Source organism: Scyliorhinus canicula, chromosome 1, assembly GCF_902713615.1.
Source record: "Scyliorhinus canicula chromosome 1, sScyCan1.1, whole genome shotgun sequence".
Taxonomy (NCBI): Eukaryota; Metazoa; Chordata; class Chondrichthyes; order Carcharhiniformes; family Scyliorhinidae; genus Scyliorhinus; species Scyliorhinus canicula.
In genome coordinates, this window is record NC_052146.1 from 44,283,922 (window position 1) to 44,305,589 (window position 21,668).

The window sequence follows — 21,668 nt, forward strand, 5'->3', positions numbered from 1 at the left end:
CCCTAGTCATTCTTTTATTCCTGACATACCTATAGAAAGCTTTTGGGTTTTCCTTGATCCTACCTGCCAAAGACTTCTCATGTCCCCTCCTTGCTCGTCTTAGCTCTCTCTTTAGATCCTTCCTCGCTTCCTTGTAACTATCAAGCGCCCCAACTGAAACTTCACGCCTCATCTTCACATAGGCCTCCTTCTTCCTCTTAACAAGAGATTCCACTTCTTTGGTAAACCACGGTTCCCTCGCTCTACCCCTTCCTCCCTGCCTGACTGGTACGTACTTATCAAGAACATGCAATAGCTGTTCCTTGAACTAGCTCCACATATCCAGTGTGCCCAACCCTTGCAGCCTACTTCTCCAACCTACACATCCTAAGTCATGTCTAATGGCATCATAATTGCCCTTCCCCCAGCTATAACTCTTGCCCTGTGGGGTATACTTATCCCTTTCCATCACTAACGTAAAGGTCACCGAATTGTGGTCACTGTCTCCAAAGTGCTCACCTACCTCCAGATCTAACACCTGGCCTGGTTCATTACCCAAAACCAAATCCAATGTAGCCACAGTATTTATATGGCTGGTCCGGTTCAGTTTCTGTGCAATGCTAACCCCTAGGATGTTGGTAGTAAAGGATTCAGCAATGGCATTGAATGTCAAGGAGAGATGGTGAGATTCTCTCTTGTTTAAGATGCTCATTGCCTGGTACTTGTGCAGTGTGAATGTTACTTGTCACTTATCAGGCCAAGTCTGAATATTGTCCAAGTCTTGCTGCATTTGGGCATGGATTGCTTCAGTTTCTGGCAAGTCATGAATAGTGCAGAACATTGCGCAATCATCAGCGAACATCCCCACTTCTGACCTTATGATGGAAGGAAGGTCATTGATGAAACAGATGAAGATAGTTGGGCCTCGGACACTTGTCTGATAACTGCTGCAGTGATATTCCAGGGCTGAGATGAGTGATCTCCGATAACCACAACCATTTTCCTTCCTTTGTGCTTGGCATGACTCCAATCAGCAGAGAATTTTCCCCTTGATTCTCATTGAGTCCAGTTTGTTGCAGCTCCTTGATGTCACACTCGATCCAATGCTGCCTTTGATGTCCAGGGCTGTCACTCTCCCCTCACCTATAGAGTTCTGCTGTTTTGTCTCTGAATCCATGTTGTAATGATGTCTGCAGGTGGGTTTCCCTGACGGAACCGAAACGGAGCATCAGTTAGCAGGTTATTTAGTGTAAATGCCACTTGATAGCACTGTCGATGAGACCTTCCATCGCTTGACTGATGATCAATGCTAGGCTGATGGGGTGGTAATTGACCAGGTTAGATTTGTCCTGCTTTTTGTGGATAGGACATATCTGAGCATTTTTTTCACATAGCCAGGTAGATGCCAGTGTTGTAGCTGTACTGGGTCAGCTTGGCTGGGTATGCAGCAAGTTCTGAAACACAGGTGTTCAGTCCTACTGCTGGAATGTTGTAAGGGCCCATAGTCTTTGCAACATCCATTGCCTTCAGCCCTTTCTGGGTATCGCATGGAGTGAATCGAATTGGCTGAAGACTGACTGGCATCTATAATACTGGGGCCCTCCAGAGGAGGATGGATCGTAAACTAGTTATTTCTGGCTAAAAATGTTTGCAAATACTTCAGCCTTATCTTATGCACTAGTGTGCTGGGCTCCTCCATCATTGGGGATGGGGATATTTGTGGAGCCCCCTCTAGTAGTCAGTTGTTTAATTGTCTTTATTGTCAATCAGCATAACCTTGTTGTACTTAAAGAAAAATGCATGTGATTTTGCATATATTTTGTCTCACTTGAAATGTAGGTACCAGGGGTTGAAATGGAAGGGAACCAACCTTCGGGAGACTCGTCTTTTAATAACGCCAAAACTCCAGTAAATGCATCAAGTTCTGCCTCAGGTATTGTGCCAGCTTTTTATGGTGGGTCCTTAACCTGAGGAGTCATGTATACTTGTTTCCGTAGCATTGAGTGGATTTTACTAAGCATTGATTCCTGCAGGTAGTAATGGCTTACGTTTTAAACTCTCTTTTAGAAAATCACCTTGAACAGTGGCAAAGTACTCCAAAATCTAAAGTAAGGAAGAAAGTATTATTTGTGTACCAATTACTTGTTTATACTTTAGTGACAGGCCATTCCTTTTTGAGGATTTGTCATGAGATTGAAAAGCCAACTGATCGCCTACGATAGTGTTCTCTGAAACAGCTGACAGCCCACGGTGACATTACCTGTACTTTCCCTACATCCCTCAGTGGTTTCCACGCATTGGCCTTGCTTTAAACTCATTTCCCAGCTAATGTGGTGAGTGGAAGGGGTCAGAATTAGACCAAGTTGATTAACTAACCTGCAGCCACTTTCTTTCTAACCCCATTTCATCATCGGCAACTTTCTCAGCACCCAAGGTTCCCTCTATAGGCATTCCCTCTATTTGCCTACTTCAAATGCAAAGTTCTAATTTGATGATGTTATCTGTGCCCTGACATATTGGGGGAGTACTGTTGTGAAACCTCATAGCTGGAGCATGGCTGCATGGTTAAAATAGGTCAAGATGTGTGTTGACAAATGACATTTATGAGAACAGGAACCCTTCTATCTCCGAGTGGCATCCCACCCAACCCATCACCTCCAAACCTTTGCCCACTAACGTCTTGGAACAGCCCCCCACGAGCTCTGAGCCCTGAGTTTCTGTTGCCAAATTCCCAGTCCCGCCTACAGGCTGGACCCCAGGAACATTTTTGTTAATGAGGCCGCGCTTGAGATTGGCTGGGCTTCCACGTCCTTGAATTTTCCTGGTTGTCCGCTTTAGGATTTGTACAGGTATTTCCAACCAGCTGCACAGCTGAGATTAGGAGTTGAATATGTGCAAATTTTAGATGTAATTTGCATTGAAATGCTAAATTTTTTTGGTTGATGTTTAAATGTTTCATTTACATTAATACCATAAATGTCGTAAATAATATGCCCATAATAATCATTTTTCTTGCCCTGTCCGCACTCTTAAGCTTAATGGCCATTAATTCCTTGGTGACTTCTACCATCAACCTTTAGAGCCCATCATATGTTGCATTAGGTAAATTTTAAATAAAGGGGAATTTTGATGCTGTATGTAACTTTTGTAAAAGTGACATTTGATTTTTGATTATCTTCTCAGCCTTCCCTGGAGAATGTTAGCTGTTCAAAATCTATAGGGGATTCAAAGATGAACTTTGGGAAAATACAAGATTTTGCCGCAACAAATGCGGGAAGGTTTAAAAGCTGTCCCACAAAATCTATTCAGCCGGTTCCCATAATGAATGGCTCAACAAAAAATGTGAGTAGTATCTATCGAATTTGTTTCTTTTTATCCAACAAACATGTGCTTGTTTGTGAGCAGGCCATTAACCTGACTTACAGCTCATTACCAGCAGAATAGGCGAGGTGAAATCTGAGAGTTGCCACTCTGCTCCTATGAAATGTGACTGCCTTGCTAGATGTCGACCCAATGTTTAGAGCAGACCTCCCAAACTGACTAGATTTTGGGGTTGTGAGCTCTGAGACAGCAATGGTTGTTGTGGCGCTCTGACCGAGGGTTAACAGCTGTGAGGCCCCTTTAAATCCTTGCATTTTCCGTGGGCGTAGCCTAACAGACTGATCACTGAGACCTAATCTCTGTTCCAAAAACAGCCACTGAAAAGGTAGGTGATTTTTATTTTAAAACTCTGCAGTTCAAACAGCCCCTGCTTTCACAGCTCTGCATCCCATCCCCTCCCCACTTCCGTTTTACACAACTCTTTCTGCCCCTTCAAGATCTCTGATCCCCTGGACACAAAACAATTTTAATGAATGGAAATGGACTCAAATACTGAAATGGTAAACTACCAAGAACCATCTTTGTCCACCTCTAGTTCTTGTCCTTAATATGTTCTAATGTAATCGTGTAATGTAAAGTAATAGTTTAATTCTACTGGAAATCTGAATAGACATGAAAGATATAGAGTACTTTGTCCCCTTCATGTTGTCTTTAACCGGCTGGGAGTCAGATGACCTGAGCTTAACCTACAGGTTGTTAGCTAGCACCCCACATGTGACCCTTAGTGATCATTTTGTGAGGGTGCTCTTTCGGAGGGCGGTGCAGATTTGATGGGCTGAATAGCCTCTTTCTGCACTGTAGGTATTCTAAGTATATAGTGGAAAGAGAGTCCTATTGGACTCTGTTTAGGGTGTGGTAGGAACTTGGAAACTACTTGGTCTTTCAGAATGGAACATAATCTGTCACCACCGTTTAGAATTATTAGCAGGAAAATCAGATTTCACTTTTTCTTAGAACAAACCCTATTATTGGATTGTGTTTCCATCCATCCCCTGGTACTTACCAAAATGATAAATAGCCAACAGGTTAGATGCAATATTAGCAAAGGGACTTGGGATCCTTGTTCACGATTCTCTTAAGGTTAACGTGCAGGTTCAGTCGGCGGTTAGGAAGGCAAATGATCCCCTTGCAGCCAGTTTCTGTGATGCCCACAACATCATACCGGCCAATGTCTATGTGCGCAACAAGCTCATTTACCTTGTTCGATATACTGTGTGCATTAAGGTACAACACCCTCAGTCCTGCATTGACCACCTCCCTTCTCACACTTGTCACCTTTTTTGCTCTGCCTGAGGGTGATGTTCTATTATTTTTGTTCTCTATTTCTCCTTCAGTTATGATACTTTCTACGCTAATGCTCTGATTCCCACGCCCCTGCCATATTAGTTTAAATCCTCCCGAGTGACACTAGCAAACCTCCCAGCCAGGATATTGGTGCCCCTCGAGTTTAGATGCAACCCGTCCTTCTTGTACAGGTTGCACCTGCCCCGTCTAGTAATTAACAGCATCAGTACCCTCTCAATGATATGGTGATTGTTATTGATTGCAGATCAACCTCTCTTGCCGGGAAAATGAAATGTTGGAGCAAGTCTCATTCCTTCGGGTTATGAATTTCTTGAAATACTAAAAATGTCAAATTCCCTTTCTTTCATTGCCATCTTCCTCTCCCTCTCCTTATTTCTGTTCCTGGACCTGATTTGATGTTGATTTAACCAACCTCTCTCCGGGCTATCTCTGTATATTTCACTAGGTAAAGCGATACACTTTTTTTTCTGTTGGTCAGTAATATCCTAGATGCTGTGTTGCTTTCACTGTGTCAATTATCAGCCCACAATTCCACCAGCTTTGTGAGGAATAATTTTAAACCCTAAACGTGCACAAACAAGTCAAACTGGCAGCACACCTGTAAAGTTTGACATGTTAAGTAAAAATGATAAGTGAGTGTTAGAAATAATTCAATAGACAAAATATACTTGAGCTATATTTTTTAACAGATAAATAGGTAATAAAAGTATACCGTTGGAATTTGTTTCCAGAATCGTCTGCTTATTTCAATTAGGTCTGGCAGCATTTGTGGCAAGAGAAACCGTTAACACTCAAAGAAGTTAAAGATGTACTAGGTTATTAGCAAGGGCAGATGTACTAGGTTATTAGCAAGGGCAGATGTACCAGGTTATCAGCAAGGGCAGATGTACCAGGTTATTAGCAAGGGCAGATGTACCAGGTTATCAGCAAGGAAAGCTACAGGGGAAGAGATGGGGGATATAACAGAAGAGAAGATCTGTGCTCGGGTGGAAGGCAGGAATAATTGAATGACAAAAAAATGATGCTGACCCTTGGGAGGGGAGGGAGTTTTTTTGGAGGAGACATTGATCTCCCCACATGTCGAGAACAAAGTCGGGGAGATTGGGTGACTATCAGTAGCCAGGGCAGGAGGTGACAGGTAAAGGTAGAGAGCAGATTGTCTGTAGAACTTGGTTTGTCTATGAGCTGTTTAGACACCAGGGATGTGGGCAGAAATGAGATGTAGAGGAGGATAATCATGAACAACTGACAACATGGTACTGGATAGGTAATTGTTACATTGCTGGGAATATTAGGGGCTGGTTTAGCTCACTGGGCTAAATCGTTGGCTTTTCAAGCAGACCAAGCAGGCTATTCCCGTACCAGCCTCCCCGGACAGGCGCCGGAATGTGGCGACTAGGGGCTTTTCACAGTAACTTCATTGAAGTCTACTCGTGACAATAAGTGATTTTCATTTTCATTTCATATTACATATAGGTGGTGTAAATAGGCGAGTATTGAATGTGGATGAAAAATTGCTGTTTTTAACTAATGACCGTGTGAGGATATATTATATTGGAGGTGAAGCAAAAGAAAAATTTCCATTTTTGCGTGGACAGTAAAGCTCTATTGTATTCTGTAGTCGAGGGTGGATAGACCTGTTGCAGATTGCTGCAGCATATGTTCCCTCCAATATACCAGGGTTTGGGCATGATAAAGCAAATGGGAGGTTGAGCAGTCCAAAGTTGTGGTTCTTGTGGAAACCCATGACCTGGATTGGAGTCACTTTGATATTGACCTTGGCGGCACGGTAGCACAGTGGTTAGTACTGTTGCTTCACAACTCCAGGGTCTAGATTCAATTCCTGGCTTGGATGACTGTGCGGAGTCTGCACGTTCTCCCCGTGTCTGTGTGGGTTTCCTCCGGGTGCTCCAGTTTCCTCCTACAAGTCCCAAAAGATGTGCAGGTTAGATGGATTGGCTAGGCTAAATTGCCCTTAGTGTCCAAAAAAGGTTATGATGGGTTTCTGGGTTGTGGGGATAGGGTGGAGGTGTGGGCTGAAGTAGGGTGTTCTTTACAAGGGCTAGTGTAGACTCGATGGGCCAATTGGGCCTCTCTCTGCACTGCAAATTCTATGCACAAAGGGACTTCATTTAAGAAGCTAAATTCTAGATTAAGAAGCAGGACCTGAGGGTAGTAATCTCTAGATTACTCCCAGCGCCCACATGCTGGATCAGACAGGAATAGAACAAATGGTTTTGTCACTGTGTGGCTCTGAGAGGATGGTTTTAAAAAGGAGGGTTTTTGGTTCTAACTGAATACTGGAGCCACCTTTTGGGCTAAAGGCAGCAATGCAGATGGGATAGCCTTCACCTAACCTGAAGAGGTACCCATCCTCTTGTGGAAAACATATAGCCAGTAAGTAAAAAGATTTAAATGAGTCAGAGGGTGAAAATCCATATTTCAACAGCATTTATTTAATGGCTTTAACATAACAAAAATATCCTAGGGTGCCTCACTAGAGCAGTTATCAAACAAAATTTGATGCTGAACTACATGAGTTAGATGTGCGAATTCAGCTTGAGAGATACGGGGTGGGATTCTCCGACCCCCCCCCCCCGGACGGGTCGGAGAATCGCCGGGGGGGCGGCGTGAATCCTGCCCCTGCCGTCCGCCAAATTCTCCGGCACTGGATGTTTGGCAGGGGCGGGAATCGCGCTGCGCGGTTGGCAGCCGCTCGCAGCGCCCCCAGCCCCGCCGCGTACAGGAGAATCCTGCCCACGGTATCATACCCATTACAGACAGCTGGCTATCACCCAGACACGACTGGGAACTAAGCATTCCAGGCCACAGGATCATGAGAAAGGACAGGGAAATTAGGAAAGAAGATTGAGGGACAATATTGATAAAAATCCACAGTGCTGCAGTGGAATGAAAGGATTTTAGAAAGGGTGATTGTACAATGGGTAGATTTGAGAATTGGCAAAGCATGCAATAATATGATTGTTATTGTCCATAATCTCTTGATTATGATATTCTGAGAGCAAGGCGTCATGAAGCTAAAATAATACAGGGATAGGGTTTATACAGAACTATTTCCTCTGGTGGCGACACTTAATTGAAGGAAAGCTGTTTTAAAAGAGTAAAACCTTGATGTAAGCAAATTACAGAATTGAATCGAGGGGCTGAATAACCTACTCCTGTTCCTATGTTAACAGAATTAAAGCTGGGAGTATTAGGGCTAGTGCGCAGTCAATTCCAGTCCCACTTGACCCGGAGTCACAACACAATTGAAATTAACAAATAATTCTTAGAAACACCCAAAGTCTTTGGCCCTTAGCTGTCCAATAACTATAGTCACCAGCTATGTAAATTTAAACACAATTAATTTTATTAACAATAACTGTATATATTTATATCATAGACAAATAAACATGGGAAATGAGGGGTGTAAGTAAAAGGATAAGAGTCTTTGTTTCAGATGATTGTCTTCATTCTAGACTTACAGTTCGAGCTTTCTGCTTTCAGTCTATAATGGTTTTCACTGTAGGTTCATCCAGGTTCTCAGTAGGTTCAGAAATACAGTGGCTATGCAACTTTTCTAGAGAAAGAGAGAGACTTGCAGCTTTTTCTCTGAGCGTCCAGGACCCAAATGTCTCTTCCTTGGTTCTCTGAATACCATCCAACTTGGGTAAAACCCAATCACTGCCTGTTGCCAGGCAAAATATAACCTTTTGACCAATTCATTGGCCACCAGCCAACCAGTTGAACAGAGTTCCTCCGATCTATCGGGCACCACAGAGTCTGAGTTCTGCTGTCCAAAAACCAGCAGTGTACTATACTGTAATCTTTGAGTTCCTTGACTTAAAGGTATGTTCACTAAATATCCATGGATCAAAAATGATAACGGCAAAACAAAATAAATGGGAAATAAGGGAAACAACAGGAAGGCGCCTTACATACCTCTCTCTCTAAAAGGGAGAAACCTTAAGGCATGGGCGTTTCATTATGAGATATGCAAGACATGCAAGACATAAATCACGAACATATATCCATTCATCCATCCTCATTATGGAAGTTCCCTTCCCAGTCTCGATAATGGTAACTAATCAGCCCTTAAACCCGTGACAACTCATGTTATCCTTTCTGGGGAAATATACAATTTTAACATCAAACTGTTGTAATAACAAACTCCAATGGAATAATCTTGTATTCTGGGTTTTAAACGTTTCTATAAACTAATCTTTGTTTATTGTCATGCCAGGCATATACTTCAAAGTGCTGAAGGGCTTGTAGCAATGCTAATTAAGGCTTCCTTTTCAATGGCGGGATACTTTCTTTGGCATGGACTTAGTTTCTTTGAAAAATATCCCACTGGCCTCTCTATTCCTGCATTGTCATCTTGTAGTAGCACTACCTCGACCCCCCTGGGTCACTGGCATCCATGGTCATTTTAAATTATGTGGAAACGTCTGGAGAGGCCAGCACCAACATGGTCCTCAATCTCCCAAACTTTACCTGGTGTTCTGTGGACCACGTCGTTTTTGCTTGTTTCCGCAACATATCCAAGATGCCTTTCAGTCTCTACCTGAGCCAGTCTCTGTGAGTTTGGTCCAGACAGATGTGGCTTTAAAGGCTCAGAGTTTCCTACATCATGATTAGTTAACATAGTGTACCCTGGTGTGTCCCTACAAATCTGTCTATACTTTTGAGTATCTATTAGATCTTTCCTCTGTTCTTCTAATTGTCCCAAGATGTCTGTAATTGACTATGTACTGTCTACCTCTTCTCCTACCTACTCTTGCCATTACTTGTACCTCCTGACACACTTAGCCCTTTGCATCCTCCTCCCTACAAAAGTATTTCTTTAACTTTTTAATATGGCACAACTGGTCCTTCTTCCGACAGTCTGGAGTAGTGATTTAGTGAGACACATTACTCACTCTCCTAACCACCTGAATTTCGCTTTCAGAGGTTCACCCTGCAATGACAGCAATAGAAATACCTTCTCTCCAGCCTAGGTTTCTGGACCTAACTTGTTTGACTGTCCATTCTTGCTCCAGAAACCTTTTAATGCTACCTGACAACCTCCTGTGAGTCTTTCCAGAAACGTGGACACGTAGCCCAACATTGAGGATTTGTCCTGTGGTTTTAGAAACTTCTCTTTCATCAATTTTAATGGACCCCGTATTTCATGGCCACAAACTAATTCAAATGGGCTAAACCCAATAGATTCGTTCAGAAAATCTCTGGTGGCAAATAGTAAAAAATCCAATCCCTTGTCCCAATCTCTTGGATATTCATGGCAATAGGCCTAATCACAGTTTTGAGAGACTGATGATTTATTTCCAATGCTCCCTGAGTTTGTGGATGATTTTAGCTGTTTGATACCCAAACTACAAATTATGCCCTGGCAAACTTTTGGCATGAAATTAGAACCCTGGTCAGATTGTACCTCTTAATGTTAGGCCATAGCGTGTGGAAAATCCCTCTTCAGTAAGAAAGGTGGTGGAGCACCTGTGCCCCTTAAAATATGAAATTACGGTTATCTTCCCCTTGGACAAAAATCCTGTATATCTCTCATCTGCCTCACTCCTCTTACCAGTTCCCACAGCAGTGTTTACATGAGGTGGGACACATTCGTTCAGCATGTTTGAAGTTGTGAAGAAAGCCCGTTGGACTTGTTGGGATTCAGGAGGATTCTGAAGAGGGAACAAAAGTGGAGAATACAAATGCAGGCTGTATTCTCCGCTTTTGTTCCCTCTTCAGAATCCTCCTGAATCCCAACAAGTCCAACAGGCTTTCTTCGCAACTTCAAACATGCTGAACGAATGTATCCCACTTTATTACAATGAGAACACCTAGGCCTTCGAATCTCACCTTCACCCTCTGTACTTTCATTCCTGGTCTGAGAGGGGGTGGGGATCTCGGAGCATTCCCAGCTGTCCATTCCTTACCGTGGCAACCTGCAACTTCTCACTCTCCTAAATCCTGTCCTTTTCAAAATTATGGAAGTGACGGAACACAATCAGTTCACAATCTTCAGCCATTTTGCTGCTTGTCTAGCTGTCTTCAACATGTGTTCTTATGGGCTGCACTGTGGTACAATAGTTAACACTGCTGCCTCACCTCGCCAGGGATCCAGGTTCAATTCCAGCCTTGGGTAACTGTAGAGTTTGCACCTTCTTGCCATGCCTGTGTGGGTTTCCTCCGGGTGCAGTGCCCTGGTTTCCTCCCACAGTCCAAAGATGTGCGAGTTAGGTGGATTAGCCATTATAAATTGCCCCCAGGTGGGATTACAGGGATAGGGTGAGGGTTTGGGTCTGGGTGGGGTGCTCTTTCAGAGGGTCGGTGCAGACTTGTTAGGCCGAATGACCTCCTTGTGCATTGTAGGGATTCTATGAGAAGGTAGGGGATTCTTAATTATAAGAGAATGACCTCTCAGAGCCTCGTAGGTTGTCTCAACTCCCAATGCTCGTACCCATCTGTTGAAACTGTTCTGCTTGACCCTTTCAAATTTGGTATACACCTTTCCCAGTTGTCTCCTTAAATTCCGAAACTTTTGCCTCTTTGCCTTGGGAACCAATTCATATGCACCCAGAATAATATTTTTTTAACTCGTCATAATTCTTAGACATCCCCTCTGACAGGGAAGCATAAACTTCCTGTGCCCGCACCGTCAATTTACTTTGCATGAGTAATGTCTGCGTCTCTTTCAGCCACTCTATTTAGGTTGCTATTTTCACAAAAGCCCTAAAAAAGGTTTCTACTTCCTTCAAATTTCGGGAGGGCCGGTATAAGCTTGTCACTGGGTTCTGTTCCCCTCTAGCTACTGGCAGCTCCCTTTTAATTTCCAATGCCTTAACCTGGAATTCTCTCTCTTTTGCTTTTTCCTCTCTCTCTGATTTCAACCTACTCATTTTTTGGTTGCATTTGCAATTGTTTCATTTGTAATAGGATTTTAGCAATTCCTACTGATTGTTGCCATGTCCCAGGCTGTGTTTCTGGCACTTCTTTCAAATTAAGTGTTGAGCAATGCTTCAATTATCTCTACCTTCCTAGCTTTAGTTGACACCTGTATTTTTAATGCACCTGCCAATTCTTGTCTTTTTGAAGCCCTTTTAAATAAACCAAAGACCAGTCATCCACATTAAGAAAAACCTGAGCAGCTTCTCCTGTTATATTGCGACAAACTGGTGTAAGTTTTAAATTTATACTGTAACCCAAATGTTGCTGTCTACCATTCCAAAGATCCTGCACCCGAGCTCCCAAATTATGATACGACCCCCTGGGATAGTGCATGGTCAATTCCAGCCCCATTTGACATGGAGCCTCAACAAGGGACTGTTTAGCACAGGGCTAAATCGCTGGCTTTGAAAGTAGGCCAGCAGCACGGTTCAATTCCCGTAACAGCCTCCCCGAACAGGCGCCGGAATGTGGCGATTAGGGGCTTTTCACAGTAACTTCATTTGAAGCCTACTCGTGACAATAAGCGATTTTCATTTCATTTCATTTTAAGGGGCTGTTTAGCACAGGGCTAAATCACTGGCTTTGAAAGCAGACCAAGGCAGGCCAGCAGCATGGTTCGATTCCCGTATCAGCCTCCCCGAACAGGCGCCGGAATGTGGCGACTAGGGGCTTTTCACAGTAACTTCATTTGAAGCCTACTTGTGACAATAAACGATTTTTATTCATTTTCATTTCATTTCATTTAAATTAACAAACAATTCTTAGAAAAACGCCCAAAGTCTTTGACCCTTGGCTGCCCAATAACTACAGTTTGTGTATTTAAATGCAATTAGTTTTGTTAATAACAGTAACTTTAATTAAATATGTAGCAAATACAACTGGTTAACTATTATCTAATTCCTAACCCCCCTCTCTTGACTTGTCTCACCCTCTATAGCGATATATTATATATATATATCCTGGGTCACTGTCTGTCTGGAGTTTGCACACGAGTAAAAATAATGATGAAAGTAAATGTGGTAAGATTCTTTGCTTCAGATAGTTGTCTTCTAGCACTCCTTCCTTCAGTCCCGTCTTTCAGTTCAAAGGTTCTGCTTTCAGTCTAATGGTTGTCACTGTAAATTCATCCAGGTTGTCTAGGTTCAAGAATACAGCAGTTATGCAGCTACCCTGGAGGAGAGAGAGACTCGCAGCTTCTTCTCTTGAGTGTCCGAGAGCTGACTATCTTTTCATTGGTTCTCTGAAAACCATCCAACTTGGGTAGGACTCAATCACCGCCTGTTGCTGGGCAGATTACGGCCTTTTGGCTGATTCATTGGCCATCAACCAACCAATCGAATTGAGTGCTTCCGATCTCTTGGGTACCAAAAATTCTGGATTCTGCTGTCCAAAAGCTAGCACAATGTATTGTAACCTTTGAGTTCCTCACTTTCTGTGCTCGACTTAAAGGTATATGTCCATTAAACATCCACGGATAAAAATGATAATGGCAAAATAAAAGAAATGGGACACAAGGGAATCAACAGGAGCCTTAGAGAATGAAGACCTATGTGAATATGCACACTATCCTGTGACATCAGAATTTGTCTCCTGTTCAAATTTTTGCTGCTGGTTTACTAATCGATTAATTTGGAATGAAAACTGGTTGAGAAATAATAGGAGGAAAAACTGATTTAAGTTTTAGAAGTGAATTAAATCTTTGTCTTGTGGATGCAAATTATCAATAATTTTGCCAGTTTTCTTTTGAGAACCATGTGCATAGACCATAAGACATAGGAGCAGAATTAGGCCATTTGGCCCATCGAGCCTGCTCTACCATTCAATCATGGTTGACGTGTTTCTCATCCCTATTCTCCTGGCTTCTCCTCATGATCCCCTTGTTAATCAAGAATAATCATTCTTGAACCAAGACTGATAAAGTAAATGATTTATAATTTGTATATTCTTTGCAGATTGGTGAGTAGAGCCCTGAATAGTGGTAGAAATTACGCATACTGCTGCTATTATTAAAACTCAACTTCTTTTTATCAAATTTGAGGGTTACAGTTGGTGCTAACTAACAATACTGTTTCAAATACACCATTTATAAGACATTACCTTTTAATCCCAGAATGCAAATGTAGATCTGGAGAATGGCACTATTCAGAAACAACGCAATGAATTACAGCTGCTTGTTGCAGAACTGAAAGATCGGGACAAAGAGTTAAATGAAATGGTGGCAGCACACCAGAAACAGCTTCTAGCATGGGAGGAGGATCGCCTGCGCATACTCAGCCTGGAAGAGAGATGTGCTAAACTGGAACGTTAGTATTGTTTCAAACAACATTATAAGAAATCTAGGTGACTTAACCGCAAAAACAAAGTGCCAATAGTTAATATAGCCTTGGAACTCCCTGCTCTTCTGGATAAATTAGCAGAATTCTTTTCTTGGAATCACAGTTTTTTGCCAATGTGAATTTTGTAAGTGACAATTTTATTTCATTAAACAATAGCAAGATTTATTGCCATAGAATCACTACAGTGCAGAAGGAGAGGCCATTCGACCCATTGAGTCTGCTCCGACCCTCTGAAAGAACATCCTACTTAGGCCCACTCCCCTGCCCTAACTTCGTAACCCCACGTAACCTACACATCTTTGGACTGTGGGAGGAAACCGCAGCACCCGGAGGAAACCCATGTAGACAAGGGGAGAAAGTACAAACTCCACACAGATAGTCACAGTAGGATTTGTCTTGTCTCTTGCTCAGAAATAAGTCAGTCCGGTTGAATGAATGCAAAGCAAAGTTTTATTTCTTAAGAACACATTTTGGTACATTCACACAAACTTAATTTTAAAATGCTTTTTCCCATGTCTCACGAAATGTCCTTGAAGCACCAGTAAGTGAAAGCAAAAACTTAAAGAGAAAAGTGACTTTTTACAAAATTAATAGTCATTTCAACAAAGGCCTTTAAAAGTAATATTTATTCTCCGATGGCTATAATTTCTGCTAATCAGTTAGACAGATCACGTTCTTAAGGGAATCCTTATCTGGGTTTAGCCCCTTATTTTGTTTCATTGGTTCTAATTCTCAGCAGAGAATCAGAGAATCGTTCAGGGAAGTGTCAGTCACTTAACTGGCAATTGGCTAATTAGACAATAATCAATTACTCCAAATTAATTAACTGTCCCATGACTTTTATCCCACATTCAAACTCCCTACGTCACGTCTGGTCTCAGCTACGATATTGTTTCAATCTTGTCGAATGTACCTTTCATATCATGTCATATATCAGAACTTGTGGTACATTATTCGTAACATTTGAGACATTCATAGATCATAGAATTTACAATGCAGAAGGAGGCCATTTGGCCTATCGTGTCTGCATCGGCCATTGGAAAGAGCACCCTGCCAAAGCACACACCTCCACCCTATCCCCACAACTCCCCATATCTCCGTAACCCCACCTAACCTTTTTTGGACACTTATGGCAATTTAGCATAGCCAATCTACCTAACCTACACATCTTTGGTGTGTGGGAGGAAACTGGAGCACCCGAAGGAAACACACGCAAACACGGGTAGAACGTGCAGGCTCCGCACAGACAGTGACCCAAGGTGGGAATCGAACCTGGGACCCTGGAGCTGTGTAGCAACGGTGCTAACAACTATGCCTCCGTGCTGCCCAATAATCATACTGTCATGGATAGTATTCAAACAATTATAACTAACTCATATTTCTACAAATTCAGTAATTTATTACGGGCCAGAGTATCGAGAACCCCAAAGTATATCATGGAGTTCACCTGACCCACAATTGTAATAGATTTTGGTTATGGGGAGCACAAGGGCCCACTTTACACGTGTGATGCAACAGAGAACTAAAAGTATTTGTAAACAAAACAATATTTATTCTATGAATTCAGTTAACATTTTATAAACGCACAGTAAACAGTTTATCAACTACCAACACACGTAACTCCACCGATACAATACTCTATAGATAACCCTTAATAACTTCCCAAACAGCATCCATAAGTTAAAACCTTTTTAAACAAAGACAGCAGGTTTAAATTCTCTACAGAAACAGGTATTATTTTGAAATCATCAAGTCATTTGGAGACATTCTTCAGATTGCAGAGAAAGCGATCATAACATCTTCTTGCTGTGAATGCAGCTCTGCAACTCTAAAACGAAACTAAGACACACTGCAGCTGCCAGCTCAAAACAAGAGTAAAGGACAGACAGCTCAGCTCCACCTACACATTTACATCACTGCAGCTATTTGATAAACTCCAATTTCTTAAAGGTACATCCACCTGACAAATTTTCAAGAATCATTTTAGCTAATATTTTAAAGGACCCCCCCCCTTCTAATTGTTGAATCCAACAGTCACCCAAGGCCAGAATTGAACCCGGGTCCCTGACGCTGTGAGGCAGCAGTGCTAACCACTGTGCCTCTCATTCAGCAACAAGCTGTATTTGTGTAGTGCTTTTAATTTAGTAGGCCAAAACACTATATGTTTTCAAGAAGCAGTTAGATAATAGCCCTTGGGGCGAAGGGGATCATAAGATAAGGGAGGAAGGTGGGATCAGGCTATTGAGTTGGATGATTAGCCATGATCATCATGCAGGGCAGGGCGGGCTCGAAGGGCTGAGTGGCCTCCTCCTGCTATTTTTTACACAAAACATTCTAAGGTGCTTCACGAGAGCAGAATTTAAACACTGATCCTCATAAGAAGATATCAGGGAAACATGATCAGCAAGGTAGGTTTTCAGGAGTGTCTTAAAGGAGAAAAGAGAAATGAAGGACTGGGAAGTCCAGGAAGGTGATTCCAGAGTTTAGGGCTTTGACAACTGAAGACATGTCTGCCAGCGGTGGAGCAATATTGAGAATGTGTTAGAGATCAGAATTAAAGGAACGCAAAGATTTTGAGAGTTGTAGGACTGTGAGGAGTTGCAGGGCTGGGATGACGCCATGGAGGGATTTGAAAATAAAGACGAGAATTTTAAAATCAGATGTGTGGACAGTGGTTGATGCAAGTTGGGGTGCACGGATCATAGTTTGGGATTAGCTTAAATTTATGGAAGGTGGTAGGCTAGCCAGGAGTGCATTGATGCAATCGAGTCCAGCGGGAACAAACATATGGTTACGCTTTTTCAGCAGCAAATACACTCCGGGATGGGTGGAGTCAGGCAGTGTTACAAAGGTGGGAGTAAGCAGTCTTTTTTTTTCTTTTTCTTTTTATAAATTTAGAGTATCTAATTCATTTTTTCCAATTAAGGGGCAATTTAGCGTGGCCAATCCACCTAGCCTGCACATCTTTGGGTTATGGGGCGAAACCCACGCAAACACGGGGAGAATGTGCAAACTCCACACAGACAGTGACCCAGAGCCGGGATCGAACCTGGGACCTCGGCGCCGTGAGGCTGCAGGGATAACCCACTGCGCCACCGTGCTGCCCGGGAGTAAGCAGTCTTGATGGTTGGCTGTGCTGTTGGAAGCTCAGCTCAAGGACATTGTTGCGCATGGTCTGCGTCTGCCTTAAACCGTCGGGGGGAGGGATGGAGTCAATGGTTGGGGAATAAAGATTGTGGTGAGCACAGACATCAATGACTTTAGTATTCGCAATATTTAATTGGAGGAAACTTCTCCTTCTCCAGTACTAGATGTCGGATGAGCTGGGCGATAAATCAAGAGTTAAGTGATGTATCAGACAATATCTATGACACTTGTGGAATTATAGTCAAGCATTAGTTTCTGCCTTCACAAATGAAAAGAGGGAATCAAATAAATTTCCATAATTAGGTCTTGCAGGGGCCAAAACCCTTTAAGTTTTTGTCTGAAACGAGACTTTTTGTGTATAACCTATTCTGATGAACTAATCAGTTTTTTTTTGTAAAACATTAAGGTTTTTGTAATAATAACAATAAACAGTACAAATACAAATGTAAACATAGTGCATAAAAACATCTCCGTCCCTTGCTAATCCCACCTACCCTAAACAGAAAATAGCCTAACCCCCCCCCCCCCTTTATTGCCTCTGCTGACAGTTTAATTTCCCCCCCAAAAATCGACAAATGGCTGCCACCTCCGGACGAACCCTAGCGTTCACCCTCTTAAGGCGAACTTAATTTTCTCAAGTCTGAGAAACACAGCCATGTCGCTAACCCAGATCTCTGATTTGGGGGCATCAAGTCCCTCCAGGCCAATAAGATCCGTCTCCGGGCTTATTAAGGAGGCAAAGGCCAAAATGTCAGCCTCTCTCATCCCCTGGACTCCCGGATCTTCCGACACGCCAAAAATCGCCACCTCTGTTCTTGGCATCACCCTTTTTTTAGCACCGTGGACATGACATCTGCAAAACCCTGCCAGAATCCCCTAAGTTTCGGACATATGGGCATAGTTTGCTGGCCCTCGCACACCTATCCTCTCTCCCAAAGAACTTGCTCATCCGGGCCACCGTCATGTGTGCCCGTTGAACACCTTGAATTGTATCAGGCTAAGCCTAGAACATGATGATGTGTTGATCCTGCTCAGAGCGTCCACCCACAGACCCGCTTCTATGTTTCCCCCCCACCCCAGCCCATCTTCCCATTTGCGCTTTAGCTCAGCTATATGAGTTACCTCCCACTCCATAAGTTCTTTATAGATGTCCGAAACCTTCCCCTCCCCCACCCCCGTTCTAGAAACTACCCTGTCCTGTATCCCCGTGGCGGTCAGAAAGAAAGGGTCAAAACCTGCCTTTGCACAAAATCCCGTATCTGCCGATATTGAAACCCATTTCCCTCCCGGCAATTCAAACTTCTCCAAACAGGGAAAGCTCCCATCTATAAATAAGTCTCCCATCCTCTCGATCCCTGCTCTCTGCCATCCCCGGAATCCCCCATCCAGCCTCCCCGGGCCAAACCAGTGGCTATTACAAATTGGAGCCCACACTGATCGTCCCTCCACTCTCATATGCTTCCTCCACTGCCCCCAGACACTCAGGGCTGCCACTATCTCCGGGTTTGTGGAGTATCGGGCTGGTGAGACGGGTAGAGCTGCCTTTATCAGTGCCCCCAAACTTATGCCCTTACAGGATGCCACCTCTACTCGCTCCCACACTAAACCCCCCCCCACCCCCACCATTACCCACTTCCTAATCATGGCTATGCTTGCCGCCCAGTAATAGTTGCTAAAGTTCGGCAGCCCCAACCCACCCTCCCGTCGACAACGCTCCAGCAGCAGTTTCTTTACTCGCTGGGTTTTACCCACCCACACATAACCAGAGATCACCCTATTTACCTGTTTTAAAAGGCCTTTGGGATAAACATAGGGAGGCACTGGAAAACAAACAAAATACCCTCCCCGCCAGTGGCAGTGGGAGCATGTCCCATCTTCGAAAGTCCTCCTTCATTTGTTCCACTAGCCGGGTCAAATTTAGTTTATGTAACAGCTCCCATTCCCACGCCACCTGGATTCCCAAATAGCGCAAACTTCCACTATCTGAACGGCAGCTTTCACAGTCCACTCTCCTGGCCCCTTACGTGGATCGCAAACATCTCACTTTTACCCATATTCAATTTGTACCCTGAAAACCGTCCAAATTCCTCTGAGATCCGCATAATCTCCCCCATCCCTCCTAGCGGGTCGGAAATATACAGGAGCAGGTTGTCAGCATATAGCGAGACCCTGTGTTCCACAACCCCCCCCCCCCCCCCCCCCCCCCTCCGGACTATCCCTTCCAGTCCTTTGATGCTCTTAGTGCCATTGCCAGTGTCACTATGGCCAAAGCAAACAACAATGGGGAGAGGGGACATCCTTGCCTTGTCCCTCAGTGTAATTTAAAGTAGCCCAATGTCAGTCGATTCGTTCGCACACTTGCCACCGGTGCCTGGTACTGTTGTGGGGGGAAAAACACCCCGCTCCCTTGGCTCATTAAATGTCCCCACCAGCAGCGGGCCCAACATCACAGAAAATTTCTTGTAATATTCCACTGGGTAGCCGCCCTGTCCCGGGACCTTACTTGACTGCATGGCCTCCAGTCCCTCTACTATTTCTTCAATCCCAATCGGGGCTCCCAATCCTTCCTCCACCATCAGAAACTCCAACCCTTCCAAAAACTGCCTCATCCCCTCCACCCCAGCTGGGAGTTCCGACTCATGCAGCTGACTGTAAAACTCCTTAAACACCCCATTCACCTCTGCTGGGTCCAAGACCGTGTTCCTTCCTCTGTCCTGCACTCTTCCTATCTTCCTTTTCCTTAGCTGGTGTGCATGTATCCTGCTGGCCTTTTCCCCATTCTCGTATATCGCCCCCCTCGCTTTTCTCAACTGCTCCACCGCCTTCCCTGTAGATAACAGACCAAACTCCATCTGTAGCTTCCGGGGCCTCTGAATATTTCCCATCCATCTGGAGTATTTCCCCAACCAACCTATCTATCTCTGTTTCGCTCCACCTTCTCCTTTTAGGCCCGTATCGCGATTAGCTCCCTCCTGACCACTGTCTTCAGCGCTTCCCAAACCGTTGATACCAAGACTTCCCCCATGTAATTTATTTCCAGATAGTTCTGGATGGCCCCCCTCACATGGCCGCACATCCCCATATCCGCGAACAGTCCTATGTCCAATCTCCATTGCGGGCGCTGACCACCGTCCTTACTCACCCGTAGATCCACCCAGCGTGGCATGGTCCAACACTGCAATTGCCGAATACTCGGTATCCACCACCCCTGTCAGTAAAACCCTGTTCAAAAAATCGATACGGGAGTATACTTGTGGACATGGGAAAAGAAAGAACACTCCTTTGTTCTTGGCTGTCCGAACCTCCATGGGTCTACTCCCCCCCTCACATCTGCTCCATGAACCCCTTTAGTTCCTTCGCACCCTCCCTGTTCTTGAACTTGACCCCCCCCCCCAGAGTCTGCAACTTTATTCCCTGTCTCAAATGACACCCGCTTATTGATCAGGATCGCGACCCCCTAGTCTTAGAATCCAACCCTGAGTGAAATACTTGCCTGACCCACTGCTTCCTCAGTCGAGGCTGATCCATTATCCTCAGGTGTGTCTTCTGCAGCATTTTGACGTCTGCCTTCAACCTCCTCAAATGCCCGAACATGCGAGCCCTCTCAACCATCCCATTCAGCCCTCTTGACGTTCCATGTGATCAGCCTGGTCGTGGGGCACCCCCCCACATTTTGCCGATGAACCATCACCCTTCTTAGGCCAGCCTCCAGCTCGCGTCCTGCGCCTCCAGAGCCCCGCCCTCGGGCACCCACCATCCTCGACCTCCAACAGAACAACAATCCCAACCCTCCTCAACAAACTTTTCATCTGCTCGTCCCCCACTGCGCTTCCGTGAGCTAGCCTGGTAGTACCCTCCCATGGCGCCAAACATCCTACGCACTATTGTTTCCCCCCCCCCCCCCCCCGCTCGAACATACATATTCAGAACATCACAATCTCCAACAGACACACACAAGGAAATACAAAAAGCACTCTCATGTACAGTCAAAAGCGAAAATAACTGGGCAAGGGCCCAAAAATTGATACAAAAAGCATTCCATGTACAGTCCAAAACGAAAATAACTTTAACAGCACAAGCACTGCATTACCTGCCCCCAAAGTTCAGCATCTTCAGTCACCTTGCCAGTCTTTTGTCCTTAACAAAGTCCATCCTTGTCCGGCGATCCAAAGTAATGTTCTTGACCCTTGTAGGGGACCCACAAACCAGCTGGGTGTAACATTCCGAACTTCACCCCCTTTTTGAAGAGGGCCGATTTTACCCTATTAAATCCTGCTCTTCTTTTGGCCAGTTCTGCACCAAGGTCCTGGTAGTTGCGCAGTTCGCTGTTTTCCCACTTGCAGCTCTGTGTCTGCTTTGCCCACCGCAAAATTTGTTGCTTATCCAGGAACCGGTGCATTCATACCACCATTGCCCTCGGTGGCTCATTCAAACGCGACTTCCTCACAAGCGCTCCATGCGCCCTGTCCACCTCCAAGGGTTGAGAAAATGCCCCATCACCCAGCAGCTTTTGAAGCATACTTGCCACGTACGCCCTTGCGTCCGATCACTCGCAGCCCTCCGGGAGGTCGA

General features: G+C 44.3%; 1 protein-coding gene across 5 annotated transcripts in view; it reads left to right on the forward strand.

The window, feature by feature from the left end:
• The window catches only part of ccdc62 (coiled-coil domain containing 62), an 86,852-nt gene that overhangs the window by 13,696 nt on the left and 51,488 nt on the right, over window positions 1-21,668 (forward strand). For 3 of the 5 annotated variants that reach the window (XM_038790182.1, XM_038790174.1, XM_038790209.1), the window contains exons 2-5: window positions 1,819-1,912; window positions 2,047-2,087; window positions 3,163-3,321; window positions 13,724-13,916. In XM_038790182.1, coding sequence (XP_038646110.1) covers window positions 1,834-1,912; window positions 2,047-2,087; window positions 3,163-3,321; window positions 13,724-13,916 — 472 coding nt within the window. In that variant the 5' untranslated portion in view covers window positions 1,819-1,833. The remainder of the gene's footprint in view (window positions 1-1,818; window positions 1,913-2,046; window positions 2,088-3,162; window positions 3,322-13,723; window positions 13,917-21,668) is intronic. The other 2 variants (XM_038790191.1, XM_038790200.1) reach the window with 1 other exon arrangement.